General features: G+C 39.4%; 1 protein-coding gene across 1 annotated transcript in view; it reads right to left on the bottom strand.

Moving 5' to 3' along the window:
- Nucleotides 1-24,207, bottom strand: part of ADAM32 (ADAM metallopeptidase domain 32) — a 185,744-nt gene that overhangs the window by 103,968 nt on the left and 57,569 nt on the right. The window contains exons 12-13 of the mRNA XM_055335462.1: nt 22,183-22,319; nt 601-778 (exon numbers count right to left, since the gene is read on the bottom strand). Coding sequence (XP_055191437.1) covers nt 601-778; nt 22,183-22,319 — 315 coding nt within the window. The remainder of the gene's footprint in view (nt 1-600; nt 779-22,182; nt 22,320-24,207) is intronic.

Raw genomic sequence — 24,207 nt, 5'->3', positions numbered from 1 at the left:
TTCAGACCGATATATGTATCACACCCTAATATCATTTCCACCTACCTTGTAATCAAGGAAATGTATAGTATCTGCAGTATGGCTGCAAATACTGAACTGTCTAAAAGTACCACAACCTGGACCTTTTACATTCATTATATTTTCAGAGCTTCACTACCAAGTGAATAATTAAAATCACCATATGTTCAGACTGTAATATAATAGCCTTCCCTTACCATATTACTGATTCTATTGTGAAATAATACTCTAAAGGTACTTGATGGTTGACTGACCCATTAATCTCCAATAAAACATTTATAACATTTCCAAAGGTTAAAGCACAGGTTTGGAAAGATCTTATATATTTAGTTTAGAACACAAGAGTTCATTTTAGACTCCTGTTTTTCCCATCAGCAATAATTTCTGGGAGTACATTTTATACTTGTTCAAAATCCTTCAAACTGTTAACTTTATAGTATATTCTTATATGTATTTCAAACTTGATGTCACTTAGTATAAATATTCTGCACGATAGTCATTTTTAGATATGTAACATTTATGACAAAGAGATGAGCTTAAACAATAAATTCATTAATTAACTTTCCTATTTATCGGACTTACTTCCTCAGTACCACAGTCACACACTTCACCTTCCTCCACTCTGCCATTGCCACAGATTGATGTTGGAGCTGTCTGCATTTGTGGCTTATTCTGAAGACATTTGGCACCCATATTTGAAATGAAATTTTCAAAGTCACTCAAACTGCAACTGCTAAAAGTCTTCACACCACTTGATCGCCTAGAGATGAATCCATACAATGTCATTGGCAGTACACTTCTGAAAGCACAACTCTATATAAATTAATTTCAAAATGTTAAATTTAATAGGTAACAATAAATGTTTATAACCAGTGCTTGGGGGTCAAAATTATTCCTGAGTCAGTCATGTAATTTTAATCACTAGAATACATGACATGTACTCATTCAAATAAAATTAAGTACAATTCAATAGTAAAAATCAAACAAGTGATTAAAAAATAGGCACAGACTTGAATAGATCATTATTTAAAATAATGACCAACAGAAAAATGAAAAGGTATTCAATATCATCAAGGAATTGCAAATCAAAACCACAATAAGATATCACTGCACACCTGTTAAGATGACTATTATCGTTAAAAGATGATCAGATTTGACAAGGATATGGAGAAATGAGAATCCTTGGTACACTGTTGGCAGGAATGTAAATTGGGGAATTTTCACTGTGGAAAACAGTAGAAGCATTCTTCACAAAATTAAAATAGAACTACCATATGATCCTGCAATCCTACTTCTGAGTATATATCTGAAATAAGTAAAATCAGGATCTCAATGAGATATCTGCACTCCCATGTTCATTGCAGCATTACTCACAGCAGCAGAGATATACAAGCAATATAAATGCCCATTAACAGATGAATGGATTTTTAAAATGTGGTATATACATGCAATGAATATTATTCAGCCTTAAAAAAAGGTAATCCTGCCATATGCAACAACATGGATGAACAATGAGGACATTATGCTAAGTGAAATAAGCCAGTTAACAGGGAACAAATACTGCATGATCTCACATATATATCTCAGATGGTCAAACTCATGGATGCAGAATTTGCACCATGTACAAAGGTGGTTGCCAGGGGCTAGGAGTAGGTAGAAATGGGGAGTTAGTTATTCAATGGGCATAAAGCTTCAGTTATTCAATATGAGTACACTTCAGAAATCTGTTGTACAACATAGTACCTAGAGTTAACAATCATGTATTGCATATTTAAAATTTTAAGAGAATTCCTATTACCTGCTCCTACCACAATAAAAAAATTAAGAATAGGGAGTGGAGGGAGGGGCAAGATGGCGGAAGAGCAGGGTCCCCAAATCACCTGTCCCCACCAAATTACCTAGATAACCTTCAAACCATCCTGAAAATTTACGAATTCGGCCTGAGATGTAAAGAGAGACCAGCTGGAATGCTACAGTGAGAAGAGTCCGCGCTTCTATCAGGTAGGAAGACGGGGAAAAAGAAATAAAGAAACAAAAGGCCTCCGAGGGGGAGGGGCCCCGCGAGGAGCCGGGCTGAGGCCGGGGCGAGTGTCCCCAGGACAGGAGAGCCCCGTCCCGGAGGAGCAGGAGCTGCACCAACCTTCCCGGGCGGGCGGAAAGGGGCTCGCAGGGAGTTGGAGCAGGACCCAGGAGGGCGGGGATGCCCTCGGGCTCCCGGGGACACTAACAGACACCTGCGCCCCGGGAGAGTGCGCCGAGCTCCCTAAGGGCTGCAGCGCGCACGGCGGGGCCGGAGCAGCTCGGAGGGGCTCGGGCGGCGGCTCCGCGGAGGGGGCTGCGGGGCGGGAGCGCGAATCCCACAGCGCAGGCCCCGGAGCACAGGGCGCCGGGACACAGCCCAGGATCCGGCCTCCCCCGGGACAGGCAGAGGCCGGGAGGGCCCGAGACAGAGACAGCGAGGACGCTCCTGCCCCGAGCTGAGCAGATCAGCGGCCCCACCCCGGAGCCTCCAGGCCCCGCAGACGGAGAACCGAGAGCCGCGAGCCCCGTAGTTCCTGCGGAGGCTGAATCCAGGCTTCCAGAGTTGCCATAGCAACTGCGGCTGTTCCTCCTGGGGCCTGATGGGGTAAACAACCCCCGCTGAGCCGGGCAGCAGGCAGGGGCAGAGCAGCTCCCCCAAGTGCTGACACCTGAGAATCAGCACAGCAGGCCCCTCCCCCAGAAGACCACCTGGACGGACCAGTGATACTCCCCCGTGTTCCAATACAACTTGTTTTTGGCCACTCTGCACTGAGCAAAATGACTAGAAGGAAAACCTCACTTCAAAAGAAAGAATCAGAAACAGCCCTTTTTCCCACAGAGTTACAAAATCTGGATTACACTTCAATGTCAGAAAGCCAATTCAGAAGCACCATTATACAGCTACTGGTGGCTCTAGAAAAAAGCATTAAGGACTCACGAGACTTCATGACTGCAGAATTTAGATCCAATCAGGCAGAAATTAAAAATCAATTGAATGAGATGCAATCCAAACTAGAAGTCCTAACGACGAGGGTTAACGAGGTGGAAGAACGAGTGAGTGACATAGAAGACAAGTTAATGGCAAAGAGGGAAACTGAGGAAAAAAGAGACAATCAATTAAGGGACCATGAAGACAGATTAAGGCAAATAAATGACACTCTAAGGAAGAAAAACCTACGTTTAATTGGGGTTCCCGAGGGCGCCGAAAGGGCCAGAGGGCCAGAATATGTATTTGAACAAATCCTAGCTGAAAACTTTCCCAATCTGGGAAGGGAAACAGGCATTCAGATCCAGGAAATAGAGAGATCCCCCCCTAAAATCAATAAAAACCGTTCAACACCTCGACATCTAATAGTGAAGCTTGCAAATTCCAAAGATAAAGAGAAGATCCTTAAAGCAGCAAGAGACAAGAAGTCCCTGACTTTCATGGGGAGGAATATTAGGGTAACAGCAGACCTCTCCACAGAGACCTGGCAGGCCAGAAAGGGCTGGCAGGATATATTCAGGGTCCTAAATGAGAAGAACATGCAACCAAGAATACTTTATCCAGCAAGGCTCTCATTCAAAATGGAAGGAGAGATAAAGAGCTTCCAAGACAGGCAGGAACTGAAAGAATATGTGACCTCCAAACCAGCTCTGCAAGAAATTTTAAGGGGGACTCTTAAAACTCCCCTTTAAGAAAAAGTTCAAGTAACTCTGAACGTGAATGGGCTTAATGACCCCATCAAAAGGCGCAGAGTTTCAGACTGGATAAAAAAACAGGACCCATCTATTTGCTGTCTACAAGAGACTCATTTTAGACAGAAGGACACCTACAACCTGAAAATAAAAGGTTGGAGAACCATTTACCATTCAAATGGTTCTCAAAATATACCCTAAAAACTACAGAACACTTCTGAAAGAAATTGAGGAAGACACAAAGAGATGGAAAAATATTCCATGCTCATGGATTGGCAGAATTAATATTGTGAAAATGTCAATGTTACCCAGGGCAATTTACACGTATAATGCAATCCCTATCAAAATACCATGGACTTTCTTCAGAGATTTAGAACAAATTATTTTAAGATTTGTGTGGAATCAGAAAAGACCCCAAACAGCCAGGGGAATTTTAAAAAAAGAAAACCATATCTGGGGGCATCACAATGCCAGATTTCAGGTTGTACTACAAAGCTGTGGTCATCAAGACAGTGTGGTACTGGCACAAAAACAGACATATAGATCAATGGAACAGAACAGAGAACCCAGAAGTGGACCCTGAACTTTATGCTCAACTAATATACGATAAAGGAGGAAAGACGATCCACTAGAAGAAAGACAGTCTCTTCAATAAATGGTGCTGGGAAAATTGGACATCCACATGCAGAAGAATGAAACTGGACCACTCTCTTGCACCATACACAAAGATAAACTCAAAATAGATGAAAGATCTAAATGTGAGACAAGATTCCATCAAAATCCCAGAGAAGAACTCAGGCAACACCCTTTTTGAACTTGGCCACAGTAACCGGAGAAGGACAAACAGTGTATGTTCTCATTCATTTGGGGAATATGAATAATAGCGAAAGGGAATATAAGGGAAGGGAGAAGAAATGTGTGAGAAATATCAGAAAGGGAGACAGAACATAAAGACTTCTAACTCTGGGAAATGAACTAGGGGTGGTGGAGGGGGAGGAGGGTGGGGGGTGGGGGTGAATGGGTGACGGGCACTGAGGGGTACACTTGACGGGATGAGCACTGGGTGTTATTCTGTATGTTGGTAAATTGAACACCAATAAAAATTAATTTATAAAAAAAAAAAAAATTAAGAATAGATAACTTTATCCTTATATGCATTACAAACTACATATACCTAAGAGAAAACTTTATTTCTGGGCATGACTGTTAGTAAATTATTGTGTATAGAGAAAAATATTTACATATGTATAAAATGCCTTTTGCCTAGAAATGGAGAAAATGCTGTATCTATTTATGTCAACTCTCAGATATAGATCAACAATTCTTCAAATTTCTCTTCTATTCCCTCAGTTTTTCCCCTGATCATTATAAAATTAAGAATCACTCCCTCTGAAAGTTTGAATCTTTTCTATTTCAATGTGTTTTCAGTATTTGTTCACAGGTTTGTACTATATATATATAATGTACTATATATATATACTATATATATACTACATATTGTATGATAGATGATTCATTAATAGTTGTTTGAGGCAGGAACTTTATCATCTTTATTGTTGATATCACTTATTACAAGCATAGTACTTAGCAAACAATTTTTTATTGATTCTTCAAAACAAAAAACTTTTTTAAAGATTTACTTATTTATTCATGAGAGACAGAGAGAGAGAGAGAGAGGCAGAGACATAGGCAGAAGGAGAAGTAGACTCCTCATGGGGACTCCGATGTGAGACTTGATCCCAGATCCTGGGATCAGGCCCTGAGCTGAAGGTAAATAAATGCTCAACCGCTGAGCCACCCAGTGGTTTTTTTTAACAAAAAACTTTTATTAAATAGACTATACTGTACTTAGTCCTGAGCTTTTTCACAGATCTCAGAGAAACGGTATATTAATCAGCATTTTATACCATTATGTCCACATACCACTAATAAAGATAACTTCACAGAATATTTTCCTGAGTTACTTTTAATATGTAGTAAAAGTCTATCAGACAAGGAGGAAATTGACATTTATTGAGCACCTATTATTAGCCAGATATTTTATATACTTGAAAATTTAATCCTCACTACACATCAGGGATGTATGGTCACCAACTTTCTCTAGAAATTGAGCTAAAGTTCAGAAAAGCTAAAACCTCACAAAATTCATTCAGTTTGTAAATCAGCAGGATCAGCATTCACACACAGTTGTTTAAGACTACAAGTTCAGGTATTTTTTACCCCAAAATTCTTCTTTGAATATTGCATAGTAAAATATTTACTATTAAATATTAATATATTTTTTACTATAAACCATAAGCTTTGATCATCTTAAAAACGAAATTGAAAGGTGTGGAAAATTTTAATTGAGAACTATATTTTGGCTCTGGAAATGATTTTTAGTCAACTATATGTAATCTCTTTTTGCTCCCTAAAACAGCAGTTCTTAAGAACACATGTTCCCAAAGATTACTTGTAATTAGTTATATGGAGGTTTTTTTCCATTTATTTTGTTGCAATTTTACACTTTGAATTCTAATGCTATATTAGCTTGGTTCCCAAATTGTTTTATAAAAGCTTACCCAGCCTAAGTTCTGGGTTCAGAGACAGAAAAAGTAAGTGATAGAAAAAAGTAAAGGTATTTTCCCATTGGAAATGGAAAATGCTCTCTACCATTTTTTTTTTTTTTAGGTTAAGCCTAGCACTTGACAGCATTTTGAAAAAAAGTTTATCTTCTCCACTACTTCATTTTCCATTTTCCTTTCAGAGCCTTTCTCTCTTCTACATTTCCCCCCCTAAATTCCATGTTCTCATTATTCTTGTATCTCCTCCTAGGTTTTCCCTACTCCTTAAATAAGAGATAACAGCACAATGATAAATAACTTTGACGTAACTTTATTACTTACGTCCTCACAAATAATGTATAATGTACAATGTAGCTATCATGATCTCATTTTTTCAGATGAGAAAACTAAGAGAAAAAGTAACAAACAAGTGGAAGATTCTAAAGCCCAGGTTCCCCTCAATGTATTTCATTCTGAAAAATGGTATATCTTCCTCTTTAAGAAAAAAGAGAGAGATTTTATTTATTTATTCATGAGACAGAGAGAGAGAGAGAGGCAGGGACATAGGCAGGAAAAGCAGGCTCCCTGCAGGGAGCCTGATGCCAGACTCAATCCTGGGACCCCAGGATCATGCCCTGAGGCAAAGGCAGACAGTCAACCACTGAGCCACCCAGGAGTCCCGTATATCCTCTTTTTCAATCAAACTTCCATACTTTAATGAAATTGGTCTTAGCAAGGAATGAAAAAAAGCAATATTAATAAAATAATTCAATTTCATTAAATAACTGATAACCTCATGTTCCTTCCAAATATTTTTGCCTTGTTGTAAAATGATGCAGCCAGACAGGAGAGCAAATCTTGCCTTGAGTTTTCTCTAGCTTTCTACATTAATAGCTCTTGTCATGTTCTATGCCCCTTTCCTCTATCCACTTTTGAATTTATCTGTGTGTGCAGACTATCCTAAAAGTGAGAGTTTAAGACACAAGCAACCCACATTTAAAAAGCAGATATAAATTAAAGCATCAAAATAATATACCGTAGGATTGCTGAATTATTAGAATTTTGTTCAAATGTATGCTAATGTTCTCTTGCTACATGCTACAAGTTAGTTCTAATGATTAACTGTCTTCTATACGAAGTCAGTATGGAGGGACACCTGAGTGGCTCAGCAGTTAAGCACCTGCCTTCAGCCCAGGGCGTGATCCTGGAGTCTCGGGATCAAGTCCCAAATTAAGCTCCCTGCATGGAGCCTGCTTCTCTCCCTGCCTATGTCTCTGCCTCTCTCTCTTTCTGTGTCTCTCATGAATAAATAAATAAAATCTTAAAAAGAAAAAAAAAGCAGCAGTATGGAATTCAGAAAATAACAAAGCTCTGGGTTAGAAAAATTTGTTAACTAGTACCAACACTGTGACTTAGGAGGTTTTAAATGAAGTTATTTAACTCTCAGTTTTCTCATCTACAAAACAGGGATAACAATACCTATCCACTTCATAGGACTGTTGTGAGGATTAAATATTTTTTAAAAAGAGCCTAATTGAACTCTCTCTAGCTTATTTTAGGTGCCCAATAAATCATCGGTAACATTACTGACAACAGGTGAGGTTTGGCCATTAATTAACTATATATCCAATATAGAGTCATTTAGGCTTACTGTACTCCAGAGACTTTAAAAGACACACACATTAAATGGAAATAATAATATTTTCTTACTTACAGGCATCCTTTAAAAGTTACATAAAATCATGTATGAGATATATTGTGGAAATACAAAATTTTGTAAAAGGTAATGCTTCCCCCTATACACAAGAGTTTTATAAGAAATTAAGAATATGTATAAAACATTTTAAATATTATAAAGCACCAGACAAATCTAAAAGTTTATTAACACAGATTCTAAAGCCAGAATGCCTGGGTTCAAAATTCAGGTTTACTACAAACTAGCTACCTGATCATGGATAATTATCTTTTGTGTAACAATTTCTAATCTATACAAATGGAAATTATGAGACTTCCATACAGAGATATTGTGAAAGTCAAGTGAGTTAATACATGAAATTGTTTGGGAAGAATTCTAACACATAGTAAATATAAGGTATATATGATATTATTTTTTTCCATTTGTTTTTATTGAACTTTGATTGGCCAACATATAGTATAACACCCAGTGCTTATCCCATCAAGTACCCTCCTCAGTGACTGTCACCCAGTTACCCAATCCTCCACGAACCTCCCCTTCCACAACCCATCAAAAACCTCACAAGACACAAAAGTCCAGGGCCAGATGTCTTCCCAGTGGAATTCTGTCATACATTTAAGAAGAAATAATACCTATTCTACTAAAACTGTTTCAAAGGATAGAAAGGGAGAGGATACTTCCACATTCATTTTATGTGGGGTCAGAGAAAGACCCCACCAAAAAGAATTATAGACCAACATCCCTCACGAACACAGATGCAAAAATTCTCACCAAGATACTAGCTAATAGGATCCAGCAGTACATTAAGAAGATTATTCACCATGACCAAGTGGGGTTTATTCCTGGGATGCAAGGGCAGTTCAGCATTCATAAAACAATGTGATAGACCACATCAACAAGAGAAAAAACAAGAACCATATGATCTTCTCAATAGATACAGAGAAAGCATTTGACAAAATACAGCATCCATTCCTGATTAAAACTCTTCAAAGTGTAGAGATAGCGGGAACATTCCTCAATATCTTAAAAGTCATTTACGAAAAGCCATGGCAAATATCATTCTCAATGGGGAAAAACTGAGAGCCTTTCCCCTAAGATCAGAAACACAACAGGCATGTCCACTCTCACCACTGCTATTCAACATAGTACTAGAAGTCCTAGCCTCAACAATCAGAAAACAAATAGAAATAAAAGGCATTCAAATTGGCAAAGAAGAAGTCAAACCCTCCCTCTTCACAGATGATGTAATACTGTATATAGAAAATCCAAAATTTTCTACCTATTATTTATGATAGTCAGAGAGAGAGAGGGGCAGAGACATAGGCAGAGGGAGAAGCAGGCTCCATGCACCGGGAGCCCGACGTGGGATTCGATCCCGGGTCTCCAGGATCGCGCCCTGGGCCAAAGGCAGGCGCCAAACCGCTGCGCCACCCAGGAATCCCCTGACATTGTATTTAAATCCAAATTCTGACATTGTATTTAAATCCAAATTCTATAACTCTTTCAGAGACCAGAAAATAAAAGAAAAAGAATAGAACAAAACAAAAGGACCACTAAAGTAAAAAACAAATTTTGAAACAAAGTAGTGAAAATAAAAAAGTGAGAAACCAAAAATAAAGAAAAGAGCAAAAAGTAAAAGAGGAAAAAGAGAAAAAAATAAAGTGGGAGGGATGGTGGTGGTGAGGAAGTGGTAGTGGAGAGAGAATGTGGTCTAAATGAGGTGTCCTAGAGGGTGATCCTCTTGGTTCTGAGTATATTTTGTTCTGTATGTTAGAAGATGCTCAATCGCAAATTGATATAAACCAGCAATACTTACAGAAAGCCCCAACACTGACTACCAAAACATGTAAACAAGATAAAAGAGGGGGGCAGAATGGGAAGAGAGACTACAATCTCACAGAATAAACCAACATGGTGTTCCACTTTGTTCTGGGTGTATGTTGGTCATGTTTTAGAAGGTACTAACTTCCACCATTGTAATACAAAATGAGGCAGAAAAAAACAAAAACCCATGTCTCATATATCTACCAAAATTAAACTGAATATGTTGAAAGGAATCCAGAAGTGAAAAGTATATCTAAGACATGTAATTGTACAAATATGAAAGTCAAAAAGGAAAAAAACCTTAAAAAATGAAGAGCTGGTAAAATATATTGTAGTTAAGGTGAGAAGAGAAAAAATATTGGAAATTTTTAGTCTGATAAAAAAAAAACAAGTCGTAATGGAAAAAGAAAAAAAAAAAGGATGCTCTAGTTCTATATACTAATTTCCCTCAGTCCTGGAGTTTCCAGCACTGCTTGGTCAATAAACTTGTTCTTCCCCTGTTCTTCCAGCTGGTCTTCTGGGGGAGGGGCCTGCTGTCCTGATTCTCAGTTGTCTGTGCCTGGGTGGGGATGCCCTGCCCTTTCCCAGGTGCCAGGCTTAATATGAGCTGTTTATCCCATGAGTCCTTTGTTCCCTAAAGGATGCCTACCTCACCCAGTAGCAAGGTGAAACAAAGAGGAAAAACAAATCTGGCAACGGCCAGATCTCCAGCTCTAGAGTCGAGATCCCTGTGAGTTAACTAACCGCAGCTCCCAGTTCACACTGACCTAGATGCTCCCAGGGGCAGGTGCTGGTGCACTGATCTGCACAGCTTGCAGGGGCGCACCCAGCAGCAGGAGAGTTCTCACTTTCCTGTGCCCTCCCCACTTCCACCTGTCCCAGGGGCAATGCAGGATTGCCAGATGTGCTCCCTCTCTTTACCAATACTGGACCTCAGTTTGTGGTTAGCTTCCCCTTGGGGCCGCTCCTCTTATACCGACTCTAGGAATCTTGAGGCTTCACTGCCCCTCCTCTGATACTGCCCGATTTCCCTGCTAAGCACTTTTCTGTCAGGGAAAGCTCCAGTGCAGATTTTTAAAGCTCCCGTTTCTCTAGGGCTGAGTTTTCCTGCCCCAAAGGCTTTCCCAGCTCTGCTTTAGCCCAGCTAGTCACGTTTCCCCTCCTCCACTTTATTCTTTTTTTCTTTTTCTGCCTTCCTGCCTTGTTAGAAGTGAAAACCTTTCTCTCTGTAGCATTCCAGCTGTTTTCTCTTTAAATCTCAGGTCAAATTTGTAGGTGTTCAGGATGTTTCGAAAATTATCTAGGTAAGTTAGTGGGATCAGGTGAGTTGAAGACTCCTACCCTTCTGCTATCTTGTCCCTCCCTCCCTATATATGATATTCTTATTATCATTAGTAGTAGATTCTGGGTGACCTACATGAAATATTTCATAGCATATTTGAAAATAATTGGCCAAATGGACAATAGTCACAGTTTTTTTTTTCTTTTTTTTGTCCCGCGCGGCCGCGCCCTTTCGGAGGAGGGCGAATAGCCAGTGTGGGTCCCAGGCTCAAGGCATAGGAGTCCTCTCCTCTGGGACTGAGCCTGTTAGAGAACCTAGAGTGGAGGAAGGCGGTGACCGCTCGGCTTTGGGGAGTACAGGGGTGTCCCTGGGGCTTGGGGCGCACCGTTCTGGGGAAAACGGAAAACTTCAGCGCTGTCCCTGGGTGGAGATCGCTTTGGAGAGCCTGGGATACGTAGAAGTGTCGGCGCCACAGGGTGGAACCTGGGCCCCCCACCCCATTTGAATTCTCGAATTCTTCATATATCTATATAAATTGTATATTTGATTTAATAAACATTATAACATATACTTTATTATATATTTAAGTTAATAAAACTATATCTTATGTGAGCAAAAACATGTATATACATATAAAATATTGTTTTATATATACATTTAGATCTAATTTGTAATGAAATATGTATTTATATAAATATGTATGTTAGAGTTTGAGCTGTATGAAAAGAGCATATTTTCAAAAATTAATGCCTAATTTTCACTTTTGACTTTTCATTTTTCTTCAATTATGAATAGGTCACACTTAACACAGTCTTTTTGATGTGGGAAACAAAAGCAAAAGAAACTTAACAAATTAAAATCTTACAGCTTGCAGCCCACTGGTAGATCCCTGAAACATGCAGAGCACGATCTTCTTCAAGGAACTTGTGGCTGCCTTATTACCTTTATGTTCAAAAGCAACCTTATCTCCAGATCCCTTGGAGACTTGCGCTATCCCTCACCCTCACTAATTAAAAAGTTTACAATCCGTCACTCCTCACAATCCCAATATAGCTGTTTCTGCCCACAGGTCCTGTCCCATGAATAGGGAAGGGGTTTGTTAATAGGATGCCTCTGACTCCCCTTCCCAGGCTCTGGGACTATTCCTGGCAGGTGGTGATGCTGACACAGAGCTGCACAAGAGATAAGGTGACAAACCAAGATGGCACAAGGATCTCAAGGCCAAAAGCTCCCCAGTCAGTTCTCAATAAAAGACCCACTAAAAGTCCTCAGTGGCAACCCATTCAGAATCCTTCTGAGTCTAGAGAGCTTTTTCTTTTCTTTCTGTTCTCTTAATAAACTTTCAGTTCACTTCACCCTTTTGTGTCTGCAAGATTCATTCTTCAACTCTGTGAGATAAGAACCCTGCAATCGTGTGACATCTTCGCACAAATAGAAAAATGTAGAACACTACATAAACCTGAGGGCAGGAGTTAAGATGGCAGAGGAGTAGGGGGCCCTAAGCTTGCCTCATACCTCAAACACAGCTAAATTATCAAATTCAGAACACCAAGAAATAAATCTGAGGTCTGACAGAACAAAACTGCAAGTCTACAAGTAGAAAAGCAACCACCTTTGGAAGATAGGAGGTACAGAGAGTTGATGTGGGGGGAGATAATAATTGTGGGTACTGCAGAGGGGAGAGAGTCCTGCTTGCAGGAACTACTACAAAAAATTATAAGCAGTGGAGCACAAAATCTGAAATTTGAGATGTTTACCATTTCCAAGGTTGTGCCTGGCTTAAAGGTGCTTAGACGGAGAAGTAGGGCAGAAACCCAGGAGTGGACAGCGTGGTCTGAGGATTCATTCCCTGGGTTATAAGAACAGGTGGCATGGGTGTGCTACACTGTTTTCAGGCATAGGAGCAGGGTCTCTGGCATAGGGCAGCGAGCCTAGGTGCCCACTCTCTGCTCTGAGTTGCCATAAACTCTGAACTGCTGCAGCAAGCATGCCTCCCCAGAGGATGAGTGCAGGTCCACACCAGAGGAGTCCCTAAAATTTGGAGCTTTGAAACCCAGTCACACACCAGAGATAAAATGTTGGGAGCGGTCCCGCAGTGCGAGGCAAGGTTCCAAGTTGAGCCAAAGCTCCCTGTCGTCCCTGGCCAACCCGCAGTCCTGCGGCGCGAGGCAGGGTTTTGGGTTGAGCAAAGGCTCCTTGTCATACCTGGCCAACCTGCTGGGGCTGCACCTAGCTCTTCCCCCTTATGGAAGTAAATGTACATATTTGCTTCTCCTTTAAAATGTTATCGAGACAAGTTCCCATAAAGCAAGCAAGAAGGTGGCCTGACACATGACCGCCTTGGCAGACATTACTTAATAAACAAACTTCACTGTTTAGTCTATATGTGGCCTTCCTGCTCTATTGCTTAAACAAATAACAGGTGTCAGTCTTAAAAAACAATGTATGTTTGTGCGCGAGATGTACTTCTCCTTAAAGAAATAAGCCGCCTGCTTACAGAGGCTATATAAACTCTACATGCAAAAATAAAGCTTGTCCATTGCGGCCATCAGCTGCATGGAACCTCCTATCCCATGAACTTTTAGTCTCTTGTTTCTTTCTCATCCCCTTGCCCTCGGTTCCTGAATCCGGACCTTCTCGCGCCGGCCGCGACAAGTGGCACCCGAACAGGGACAACAGGGAGCTTTGGCTCAACTTGGAACCCTGCCTCGCGCCGCAGGACTGCGGGTTGGCTAGGGACGACAAGGAGCTTTGGCTCAACTTGGAACCTTGCCTCGCACTGCGGGACCGCTCCCAACAATAAAATAGCTCAGACACAGGCAGGGTGATGGCAGGGATCTGAGGGAAGCCAAGCACACAAGGCTGATTGTTCTTCTGTGAGGGCTTCCTAAAGAGTAGGGAGCATGAAATCTCAGCACTGGGGCTAGAGACTGGGACAGGGGCAGCCATTTTCATTCTGCCCATGAGCTCTGAAAGCCTTCAGAGAGCAAAACAGAGCCACCTAGTGGAGGCCAGAGCTATACACACACACACACACACACACACACACACACACACACACACACTCTCTTTCTCTCTTTCTCTCTCTCTCTCTCTCTGGAGAGGCATTCCCACTAGGGCAAGTCCACCTGAGAACCAGAGCAACAGGCTCCTCCCCAGAAAACCAGCACACTTTGCAGTCACCAAGTCTACTGATCATAGAGTGCTACAGAGCTTCAGCTCTAAGGGAAATAGGATCTAGCTTCCTTTTTATTTTTATTTTTTATTATTTTTTTCATTTTTAATCCCTCTTTTATTTTTTATTGTTTTTAAATTCTTTCATATGTATTTTGTATTTTTATATTTTTGTTTATTTATTTATTTTTGGATTGAGCTTTTTTTAACAAGTAGACCAAAGCATACCTAAGAAATAATTTTTTGTGTTGTTTTGGGTTTTTTTTTTTCTTTTCCTACTTTTCTCTTCTGGACAAAATGACAAAATTCACCCCAAAAGAAAGAACAGGAAGTAGAACTTATGGTCAGATATATTAATCCAGATATAAATAAGATTTCTGAACTAGAGAGTATCAGGATATATTCAATGTGTTGATTGGGAAACATGTGCAGCCAAAAATACTTTATCCAGCATCCTTTTACTCACTAGAGTAAAAGGAGGGATATAGAGTTTCCCAGACAAACAAAAACTAAAGGAGTTCATGACCACTAAACCATCCCTGTAAGAAATATGAAAGGGGACACTTTGAATGGGGAAAAAAGACCGTAAGCAACAAAGACTAGAAAGGACCAGAGAACATCACCAGAAACACCAACTCTATAGGTAACACAATGGCACTAAACTCACATCTTTCAATAATCACTCTGAATGCAAATGGACTAAATGCTCAAGTCAAAAGACTTGATTAAAAGAATGGATTAAAACACACACACACACACACACACACACACACAAACCAAACAAAAACAAAACAAAAAACCCCAAAGATCCAACTATATGCTCCCTACAAGAGACTCATTTTAGACCTAAAGACACCAGCAGATTGAAAATGGGAGATGGAGAACCATCCATCATGCTAACGGACATCAAAAGAAAGCCAGGAGGAGTTAAGGCGGTAGAGAAATAGGGGGACCCTGGACTTTCCTTGTTCCTCAAACAGAGCTGTATGAGGTCAGATCACTTAGAACACCCAGAAAATTGATCTGAGGATTGGAAAAAGGATCTCAACAGCTGGAAGGAGACAGCTGGCAGCTGTGAGGTGCATGGAAGTGAATTGGGGGAGAGAAAAATTGCCTTGCCACAAAGGCAAGGGAACCCTTTCCAAGGCAAGAGAGAAAGGAGGAGTTAAGAGAGTGTGGCCTTGGGTTTCACACAAGAAGAAAACTTCACAGACCACAGGCTAGGGGACCAGGGGAACAGAGGGTAGTAGAGTTTTTGTAAACAGCATGTGGAGCTCAGTCTCTCTGGTTTTGAAAGTGTGTGACTTTTGCCAGAGCAGAACTATGGCATATGCTTCAGGGGGAGAAGGAGGGTGCTGGCGAGAGAGTACACAAAGTGGTTTAGGGGTTTCCTAGGTCACTTTGGGAGAGATTGTTCCGTTCCCCTTTCTAGAACACATTTGGAAAAGGGTATATTGCCTGTCCCACAGATGCCAGCAAACAGCCTTTCATCTGCAGGGGACAAAAGCACATGCAGAGGGTAGATAACCTGGTCTCTGCTTTTCCTGGTGCCACACCATAAATTCTGTGCACCGTGCAAATGTGGGACTGTTTTTTCAGGGACAAAAGGCACTAATCAGAGTACAGTGAGGCTCTAATTTGAAGAAAGGAGCAGATCCGTGTAATGCTGGCTCCTTTAAGATTTGGAGTTTTGAATCCCAGCTGAATGCCAAAAATAAAACACAGGAAAGTTGTTTTGCCAGGTGGACTAATGACCCTCGTTTTTCTGTGAGGGTTTCCTGAATAATGGGATGTGTGAAATATCATTTCCGGGTATGAGAAAGTAGGGTAGCACCATTTCACCTTCCCCACCAACACAGCTGCACTTCAGAGAACAATTCAGCAGCCCCCAGTGGAAGTAGAAGCCACTTACAGCAAAACCTGCCCCCCTGTGCTTGGCAAATACATTTTCACTGGGACAGGACTGACTGAGCCAGCACAGCAGGCCTCTGCCCCAGAAGAGCAACACAGACAGGACACCACATGGACCAATTCTCTGATCCTACAGTGCTTCAAAGCATCCCCTTTAATTCTGGCTGAAATAGGACCAGGCTGTGGGTTTGGTTTTATTTTTCCTTTTTCTTATTCCTCCCCCCCCTTCTTTCTTTTCTTTCTTTGGAATCAGGCTCATAGTTCTTTGTTTGTGACCACTAAACCAGCTCTCCAAAAAATATTACAGGAGACCCTTTGAACAGGAAAAAGAGACCAAAAGTAACAAAGTCTAGAAGGAACAGAGAAAATAGAAAGGATTAGTGACTTTACAGGTAATATAATACCACTAAATCCATACCTTTCAACAATTACTCTGAATGTAAATGGACTAAATGTTCCAAATAAAACACATAAGGTATCAGAATGGATTTTTTTAAAAAAAACCCATTGATAACCTGCTTACAAGAGACTCATTTTAGACCTCAAAATACCTCCAGATTGAAAATGAGGAGGTGGGAAACCATTTATCATGCTAATGGACATCAAAGAAAGCTAGAATACCCATCTTTTTATCAGACAAACTAGATTTTAAACCACAGACTGTAATAAGAGATGAAGGGCACTATATAATAATAAAGGGGTTATCCAACAAGAAGATCTAACAATTGTAAATATTTATGCCTCCAACTTGGGAGCAGCCAAATATATAATTCAATTAATAACAAACTTAAAGAAACTCACTGATAATAATACAATATGACTGGGGGACTTTAACACCCCACTCACAGCAATGCACAGATAATTTAAAGATCAAGATCTAAGGGAAGAATTGGAAACAAGGTCTTTAAATGACTCACTGAACCAGATGAACTTAACAGATTTTTTCAGAGAATTTCATCCTAAAGCAGCAGAATACATATTCTTTTCGAGTGCACATGGAATATTCTCTAGAATGGATCACATCCTGGGCCACAAGTCAGGCCTCAACCAGTACAAAAAGACTGAAATCATACCATGCACAATTTCAGACCACAAAGCTATGAAATCTGAAGTCAACTACAAGAAAAAATTTGGAAGGACCACAAGTACATGGAGGTTAAAGAAAATCCTACTAAAGAATGAATGGGTCTATCAGGAAATTAAAGAAGTATTTAAAAAATACATGGAAACAAATAAAAATAAAAACATGAGAGTCTAAAGCCTCTGGGATGTAACAAAGCGGTCCTAAGGGGGAGTATATAACAATATAGGCCAACCTCAAGAAGCAACAAGAAAAGGCTCAAATATACAACCTAACTTTTCACCTACAGGACTTAGAAAAGAATCAGAAAATGAAGCCTCAATTCAGCAGGAGAGGGGAAATAATAAAGATTAGAGCAGAAATAAATGATATAGGGGGAAAAAAAAAACAGAACAGATCAACGAAACCAGGAACTGGTTCTCTGAAAGAATTAACAAGCTCAATAAACACCCGCCAGGCTTAACAAAAAAAAAAGAGAAAAAAAAAAAAAAAAAAAAAAAAAAAAAAAAAGAGAAAGGACCCAAGTAAATAAAATCATGAATGAAAGAGGGAAGATCACAATCAACACCACAGAAATAAAAAGGATTATAAGAGAATATTATCAGCAATTATATGCCAACAAAACAGGCAATCAGGAAGAAATGGATAAATTCCTAGAAACATATCAACTATCAAAACTGAAACAAGAAGAAATAGAAAACCTGAACAGACTCATGACCAGCAAGGAAATTGAATCAATAATCAAAAATCTACCAATAAACAGGAGTCCAGAGCCAGATGGCTTCCCAGGGGAATTCTACCAAACATTTAAAGAAGAATTAATACCTATTCTTCTGAAACTGTTCACCAAAAAAAAGATGGAAGGAAAACTTCAAAACTTACCCTATGAGGCCAGCATTACCTTGATACCAAAGCCAGAGAAAGACACTACTAAAAAGGAGAATTACAGATGAATGTCCCTAATATTTAACAAGGATGTAAAAATTCTCAATAAAATACTAGCAAATCAAATTCCAGAGTACAGTTAAAAGATTATTCACCACAACTACATGAGACTTTTTCATGGCCTTCAAGGGTGGCTCATCATTCACAAATCAATCAATGTTAATACACCACATTAATAAAAGAAAGAGTAAGAACCATATGATCCTCTTAATAGATGCAGAAAAAGCATTTGACAAAATACAGCATTGTTTCTTTTTTTTTTTAATTTATCTATTTATGATAGTCACAGAGAGAGAGAGAGAGATTGAGAGGCAGAGACACATGCAGAGGGAGAAGCAGGCTCCATGCACCGGGAGCCCGATATGGGATTCGATCCCGGGTCTCCAGGATCGCGCCCTGGGCCAAAGGCAGGCGCCAAACCGCTGCGCCACCCAGGGATCCCTACAGCATTGTTTCTTAATAAAAACCCTCAACAAAGTAGAGATAAAAGAAACATACCTTAACATTATTAAAGCCATGTACAAAAACCCACAGCTAATATCATCCTCAATGGGTAAAACTAAGAGCATTTCCCCTAAGGTCAATAACAACACAGGGTTGTCTACTCTCACCACCATTGTTCAACATAGTACTAGAAGTCCTAGCCTCAGCAATCAAACAAAAAGAAATAAAGGCATCCAAATCAAAAAACAAGAAGAAAACATTTACTCTATGCAGACAACATAATACTCTATGTAGAAAATCCAAAAGACTCCAACAAAAAATTGCTAGACCTGATACAGGAATTCAGCAAAGTCACAGGATATAAAGTCAATACACAGAAGTCTACTCCATTTCTATATACCAATAATGAAGCAGCAGAAAGAGAAATCAAGGAATCAATCCCATTCACAATTGCACCAAAAACCATAAGATACTTAAGAATAAATCTAACCAAAGAGGTAAAAGATTCATTCTCTGAAAACTATAGAACGCTTATGAAAGAAATTAAAGCAGACATAAAGAAATGGAAAAACATTCCATGATCAGGGATTGGAAGAACAAATATTGTTAAAATGTTTATGCTACCCAAAGCAATCTACACATTCAATGCAATCCCTATCAAAATAACACTAGCATTTTTCACAGAAATAGAACAAAAATTCTAAAATTTCTACAAAACCAGAAAAGATCCTGAATAGCCAAAGTAATGTTGAAAAAGAAAATAAAAACCAGAGGCATCACAATTTTGGGCACTAAGCAGTATTACAATGCTGTGATCATCAAGACAGTATGGTATTGGCACAAAAACAGACATATGATGAATGGAACAGAATAGAGAACCCAAAAATGGACTCAAAACTATATGGTCAACTAATCTTTGACAAAAAGGAAAGAATATCCAATGGAAAAAATGACAGCCTCTTCAACAAATGCTGTTGGGATACCTGGACAGCCACATGCAGATGAATGAAACTGGACCACTTTCTTATGGCATACACAAAAATAAATTCAAAATAAATGAAAGCCCATAATAGGCAACAGGAAACCAGGATAACCATAGAGGAGAACACAGGCAGAAATGTCTTTGACTTTAGCTATAGCAACTTCTTTCTAGACACATCACCATAGGCAAGGAAATAAAAGCAAAAATGAACTATTGAGACTTCAACAAGGTAAAAAGCTTCTACACTGCAAAGGAGACATCAATAAAATTAAAAGGCAGCATGTAGAATGGGCGAAGATATTTGCAAATGACGTATCTGATGAAGGGTTAGTATCCAAAAACTATAAAGAACTTACCAAACTCAACACTCAAGAAACAACACGATTAAGAAATGGGCAGAAGATATCAACAGACATTTCTCCAAAAAAGACCTACAGATGGCTAACAGATAAAAAAAAAAATGCTCAACACCACTCATCCTCATGGAAAGATAAATCAAAACCATGATGAGATACCATCTCACACCTGTCAGTATGGCTAAAATTAATAACACAAGAAACAACAGATGTTGGTGAGGATGTGAAGAAAGGGGAACCCTCTCACACTGTTGGTGGGAATGCAAACTGGTACAGCTGCAGCCACTCTGGAAAACAGTACAGAGACTCCTCAAAATGTTAAAAATAGAACTCCCCTATGATCCAAAAATTGTACTTCTAGGTATTTATCCAAAGGATATAAAAATAGTGATTCAAAGGGATACTCACCTTGATGTTTACAGCGACATGACATTATTTACAATAGCCAAACTAGGGGCACCTGGATAGCTTAATCCTTAATCAGTTATGTGTCTTGCCTTCTGCTCAGGTCGATTTCAGGGTTCTGGGATTGAGCCTACATCACGTTCCTTGCACAACAGGGAATCTGATTTTCTCTCTCCCTCCAACACCTCCTCCTGCTCATGCCTCTCTCTCTCTCAAATGAATAAACTTTAAAAATCTTAAAAAAAAAATAGCCAAACTATGGAGAGAGCCCAAATGTCCATCAACCAATGAATAGATAAGATGTGGTATACATCTATATGCAACGGAATATATATATATATACACAATATATATATGCAATGGAATATTACTCAGCTATCAAAAATAATGCAATGGAATATATATATATGCAATGGAATATATATGCAAAATATATATATATATGCAATGAAATGTTACTCAGCTATCGAAAATAATGCAATCTAGCCATTTCCAATGACACAGATGGAGCTGGAGTACTTTATGCTAAGTGAAATAAGTCAGTCAGAGAAAGACAAACACCCTATGATCTCACTCATATGTTGAATTTAGCAAAAAAACAGATGAACATATGGGAAAGGGGAAAAGAAAAAAATGAGAGAGGGAAAGAAGCTATAAGAAACTCTTAACAATGAAGACAAACTAAGGGGTGATGGAGGGAGGTAGGTGGGGAATGGGTTAGATGGGTGATGGGTATTAAGGAGGGCACTTGTTATGATGAGCACAGGGTGTTGTATATACATAATGTATCACTGATCTCTACTCCAGAAATCAATATTGCAGTGTATGTTATCTACCTAAAAAAAATTTTTAAATGGAACAAAAAAATCATTCAAAATATTAAAAACAATTTTTTTTGTAATGAAGTTCAACAAGTTTCTGATATTCCCTGTAATAAATACATTTCTTGCCTTTAAAAAAGTAGTCTATGTGTCTGATATAGCTATTGCTACTCTATAGATTCTTTTTGCTTCCATTTGCATATAATATCTTTCTCCAAACTTTCACTTTCATTTTGTGTGTGTTTTTCTGTCTGAAGTGAGCTTGTTAGAGGCAGCATATAGATGGGTCTTATTCTTTTATCCATTCTTCCACCTTATTCTGACATATTTTTAACAATCCTCACTATGAGATTTCATAAAATACACTGTATCATTCCCTTGCTAATATATCTTTGAAAGTGGATTTGTTATCCTTGACTGTTCTTTCTTTTAAAAAAAGATTTTATTTATTAATTCATGAGAGACACAGAGAGAGAGGCAGAGACTTAGGCAGAAGGAAGAGTAGGCTCCTCGGAAGGAGCCGGAAGGAGCCCAAACCGAGACTCAATCCCAGACCCCAGGATCATGCCCTGAGCCGAAGGCAGATACCCAACCACTGAATGCACCTAGGTATTCTTCCTCCACTGTTCTTAATGATATACCTCCTTCAACTCTCTTAGACTTAAAATTTCATGTTTATATTTTGTAAGTACTTAGTCCACTTATAGGTAATTGATGTTATAAGTAAACACTGTTTTGCACTTCAAATATTTAAAACAAAATAAACATAACCAATAAATCCTACTTTTAAATTTATTTTTTTAATTTTTTTTATTTACTAGAGTCAGAGAGAGAGAGAGAGAGAGAGAGAGAGAGAGAGGCAGAAACACAGGCTCCATGCACAGGGAGCCCGACGTGGGACTCGATCCCAGGTGTCCAGGATTGCGCCCTGAGCCAAAGGCAGGCGCCAAACCGCTGCGCCACCCAGGGATCCCCTAAATCCTACTTTTAAATAAACTTACATAGCTTCTGGATTCATTATACAGATGGCTCCTGAACAGTGACATTTCTTTGTGTCATCATATGATATTCCCAGGCTGAGCCCAAGCAACTGCGTGACAATAATGGAAAATGCCTCCAAAGTTATCTCCCTGGGGTACTACATTAACAAAAACAAGAATTCAGATGAAAGACAAGTCATTTAAAGGTAATAAAAAGTAATAATTTTCTAATTTTGAATACATTTATTATTTTACCAAATACTTAAGAAAATACAGTTCATTGGACAGAAAAGATGCTGAAGTTCTTATGAAATTTTATTGAGATATAAGCAAAGTGAGTCTGTGCCAAGCTTTATCATGATTTAACAATGGAATATCTAATATAATTCTTAAGTAGCTACCAAAACTATATAAAAGAGCTGTTTCTCATTATATTTTTTGGCTATATGGACCATGATCTTCAATTCACCTAATTTCTTATGATAGCTCTTGTATTCATTTAGAATAGTTCATATGATATTCTGCTTGCCAGCACACAAAGTGGCCATGTAACCAAATTACTCAGTTTAAAAGTGCAATCAGCTTCCTATCAGGATTCTCCATGACTCAGTAACTCATATTAGGAGAAACAACAGAAAGACTCTCAAGATAGCATTCTTGTATTATGCTGCTCACATATTTTAACAAGTGCAGAGATAACATCCTTGCCAAGGAGAAATGTGACACTGGTAATTCATAATATGCAATAACATCATGATTTTTCCAGTTACCATAAAATCTGGCATAGGGTAAGGTACGGGTGAGGACAGATTGTAAGGAAGATCAAGGCACTTCACTGCTATAATGACATGCTCTCATAAAAATCTGGGGTTCAACTGGATTTTTAAGGCAGAACTAGAGGATATACTTTATGAGAAATATAAAGAGAAAGCTGTGAATGAGCAAATGAGAATGCAAATAGGCAGTTATTAAGCCTCTGCAGCAGCACTGTAGTAATTCCTCATCTCCTATAGTGGTTAGATTGACATAGCTGAGGACCATGCACAAAGCACAAGGACTGCAGGACTGCAGAACTTAATTCTTAATTCTCTCTCTTAACTTAATTCTCAAATCTACCAGATTTAATAGGGAAGGCGTTAGAATCTGAAATTTGGGAAGGGAAAAATTGGAGTGATATACCTGGATTTCCCTTTCAGCATAAGAATCCTCCCTATAAATAATATGAGAGAGCCCCCATATTAAAAAAAAAGTTAACAAAAATAAATAAAAAAATAACAATACCTAGGTCATTTAAGTCACTAACCCTTATGGCCTCCAGGTCCATATTAAGAATTACAACAGTAGTGATGTTAACAAGATGGCATCATAGGTCATTCCCAATTTCCCTCCCCCTCACAACAAGATCAACTAACAACTTTTCTTGGACAAGAAACTACTGTGAAGATCTTAGAATAAGGAGGTGAGCTTAAAGTACTCTCTGCACTACAGAAAACAAAACAGACCACATCAGAAGGGTAAGAGGGGTAGGGTAGGGTAGCTACACACTGACTACATTGTCCTTCCCCAATGCTGATATAGTGCCATATTAGGAGATCTTTTCAGAGTCTACAGTGCCTCTAGTGGGAAATGAAGATTCCAGGGTGGACATCCAGCTCCCCGAGCATTTTAGGTGACTTCTTGGGAATCCTCAGTCTGGTATGCCCTCACAAGGAGCACAGAGGATGTTACATGGCTTGACCATGAGAAATCTGTGATGGAGAAAGGTGGAAAGGCTTGCGACAACCAGCACTTAAATCTTGGCAGACCAAGTTCCCACTTGCAGCACCCAAAAAGTAGTCCCAACCAGCAGTTTTGCCCATTTGTAGAGCTAAGAAAGTGATGTACTCTGCCCAGGGAACCCAATGAACAACAGGTCTTCCTAATTCAGGTCATGAAAGACAGATTCAGACATCAGATTCAGACACTGATTGGCACATCAAAGACCACTGAGGCCTAGTCTGTCCCCACACCTACCCAGGCAGGGAGGTGAGTCATAACCCTGCCCAA

The sequence above is a fragment of the Nyctereutes procyonoides genome, unplaced genomic scaffold, assembly GCF_905146905.1.
Source record: "Nyctereutes procyonoides isolate TBG_1078 unplaced genomic scaffold, NYPRO_anot_genome, whole genome shotgun sequence".
Taxonomy (NCBI): Eukaryota; Metazoa; Chordata; class Mammalia; order Carnivora; family Canidae; genus Nyctereutes; species Nyctereutes procyonoides.
Note: the sequence above shows the minus strand (reverse complement) of the source record. Positions and strands in the feature narration are given on the sequence as shown.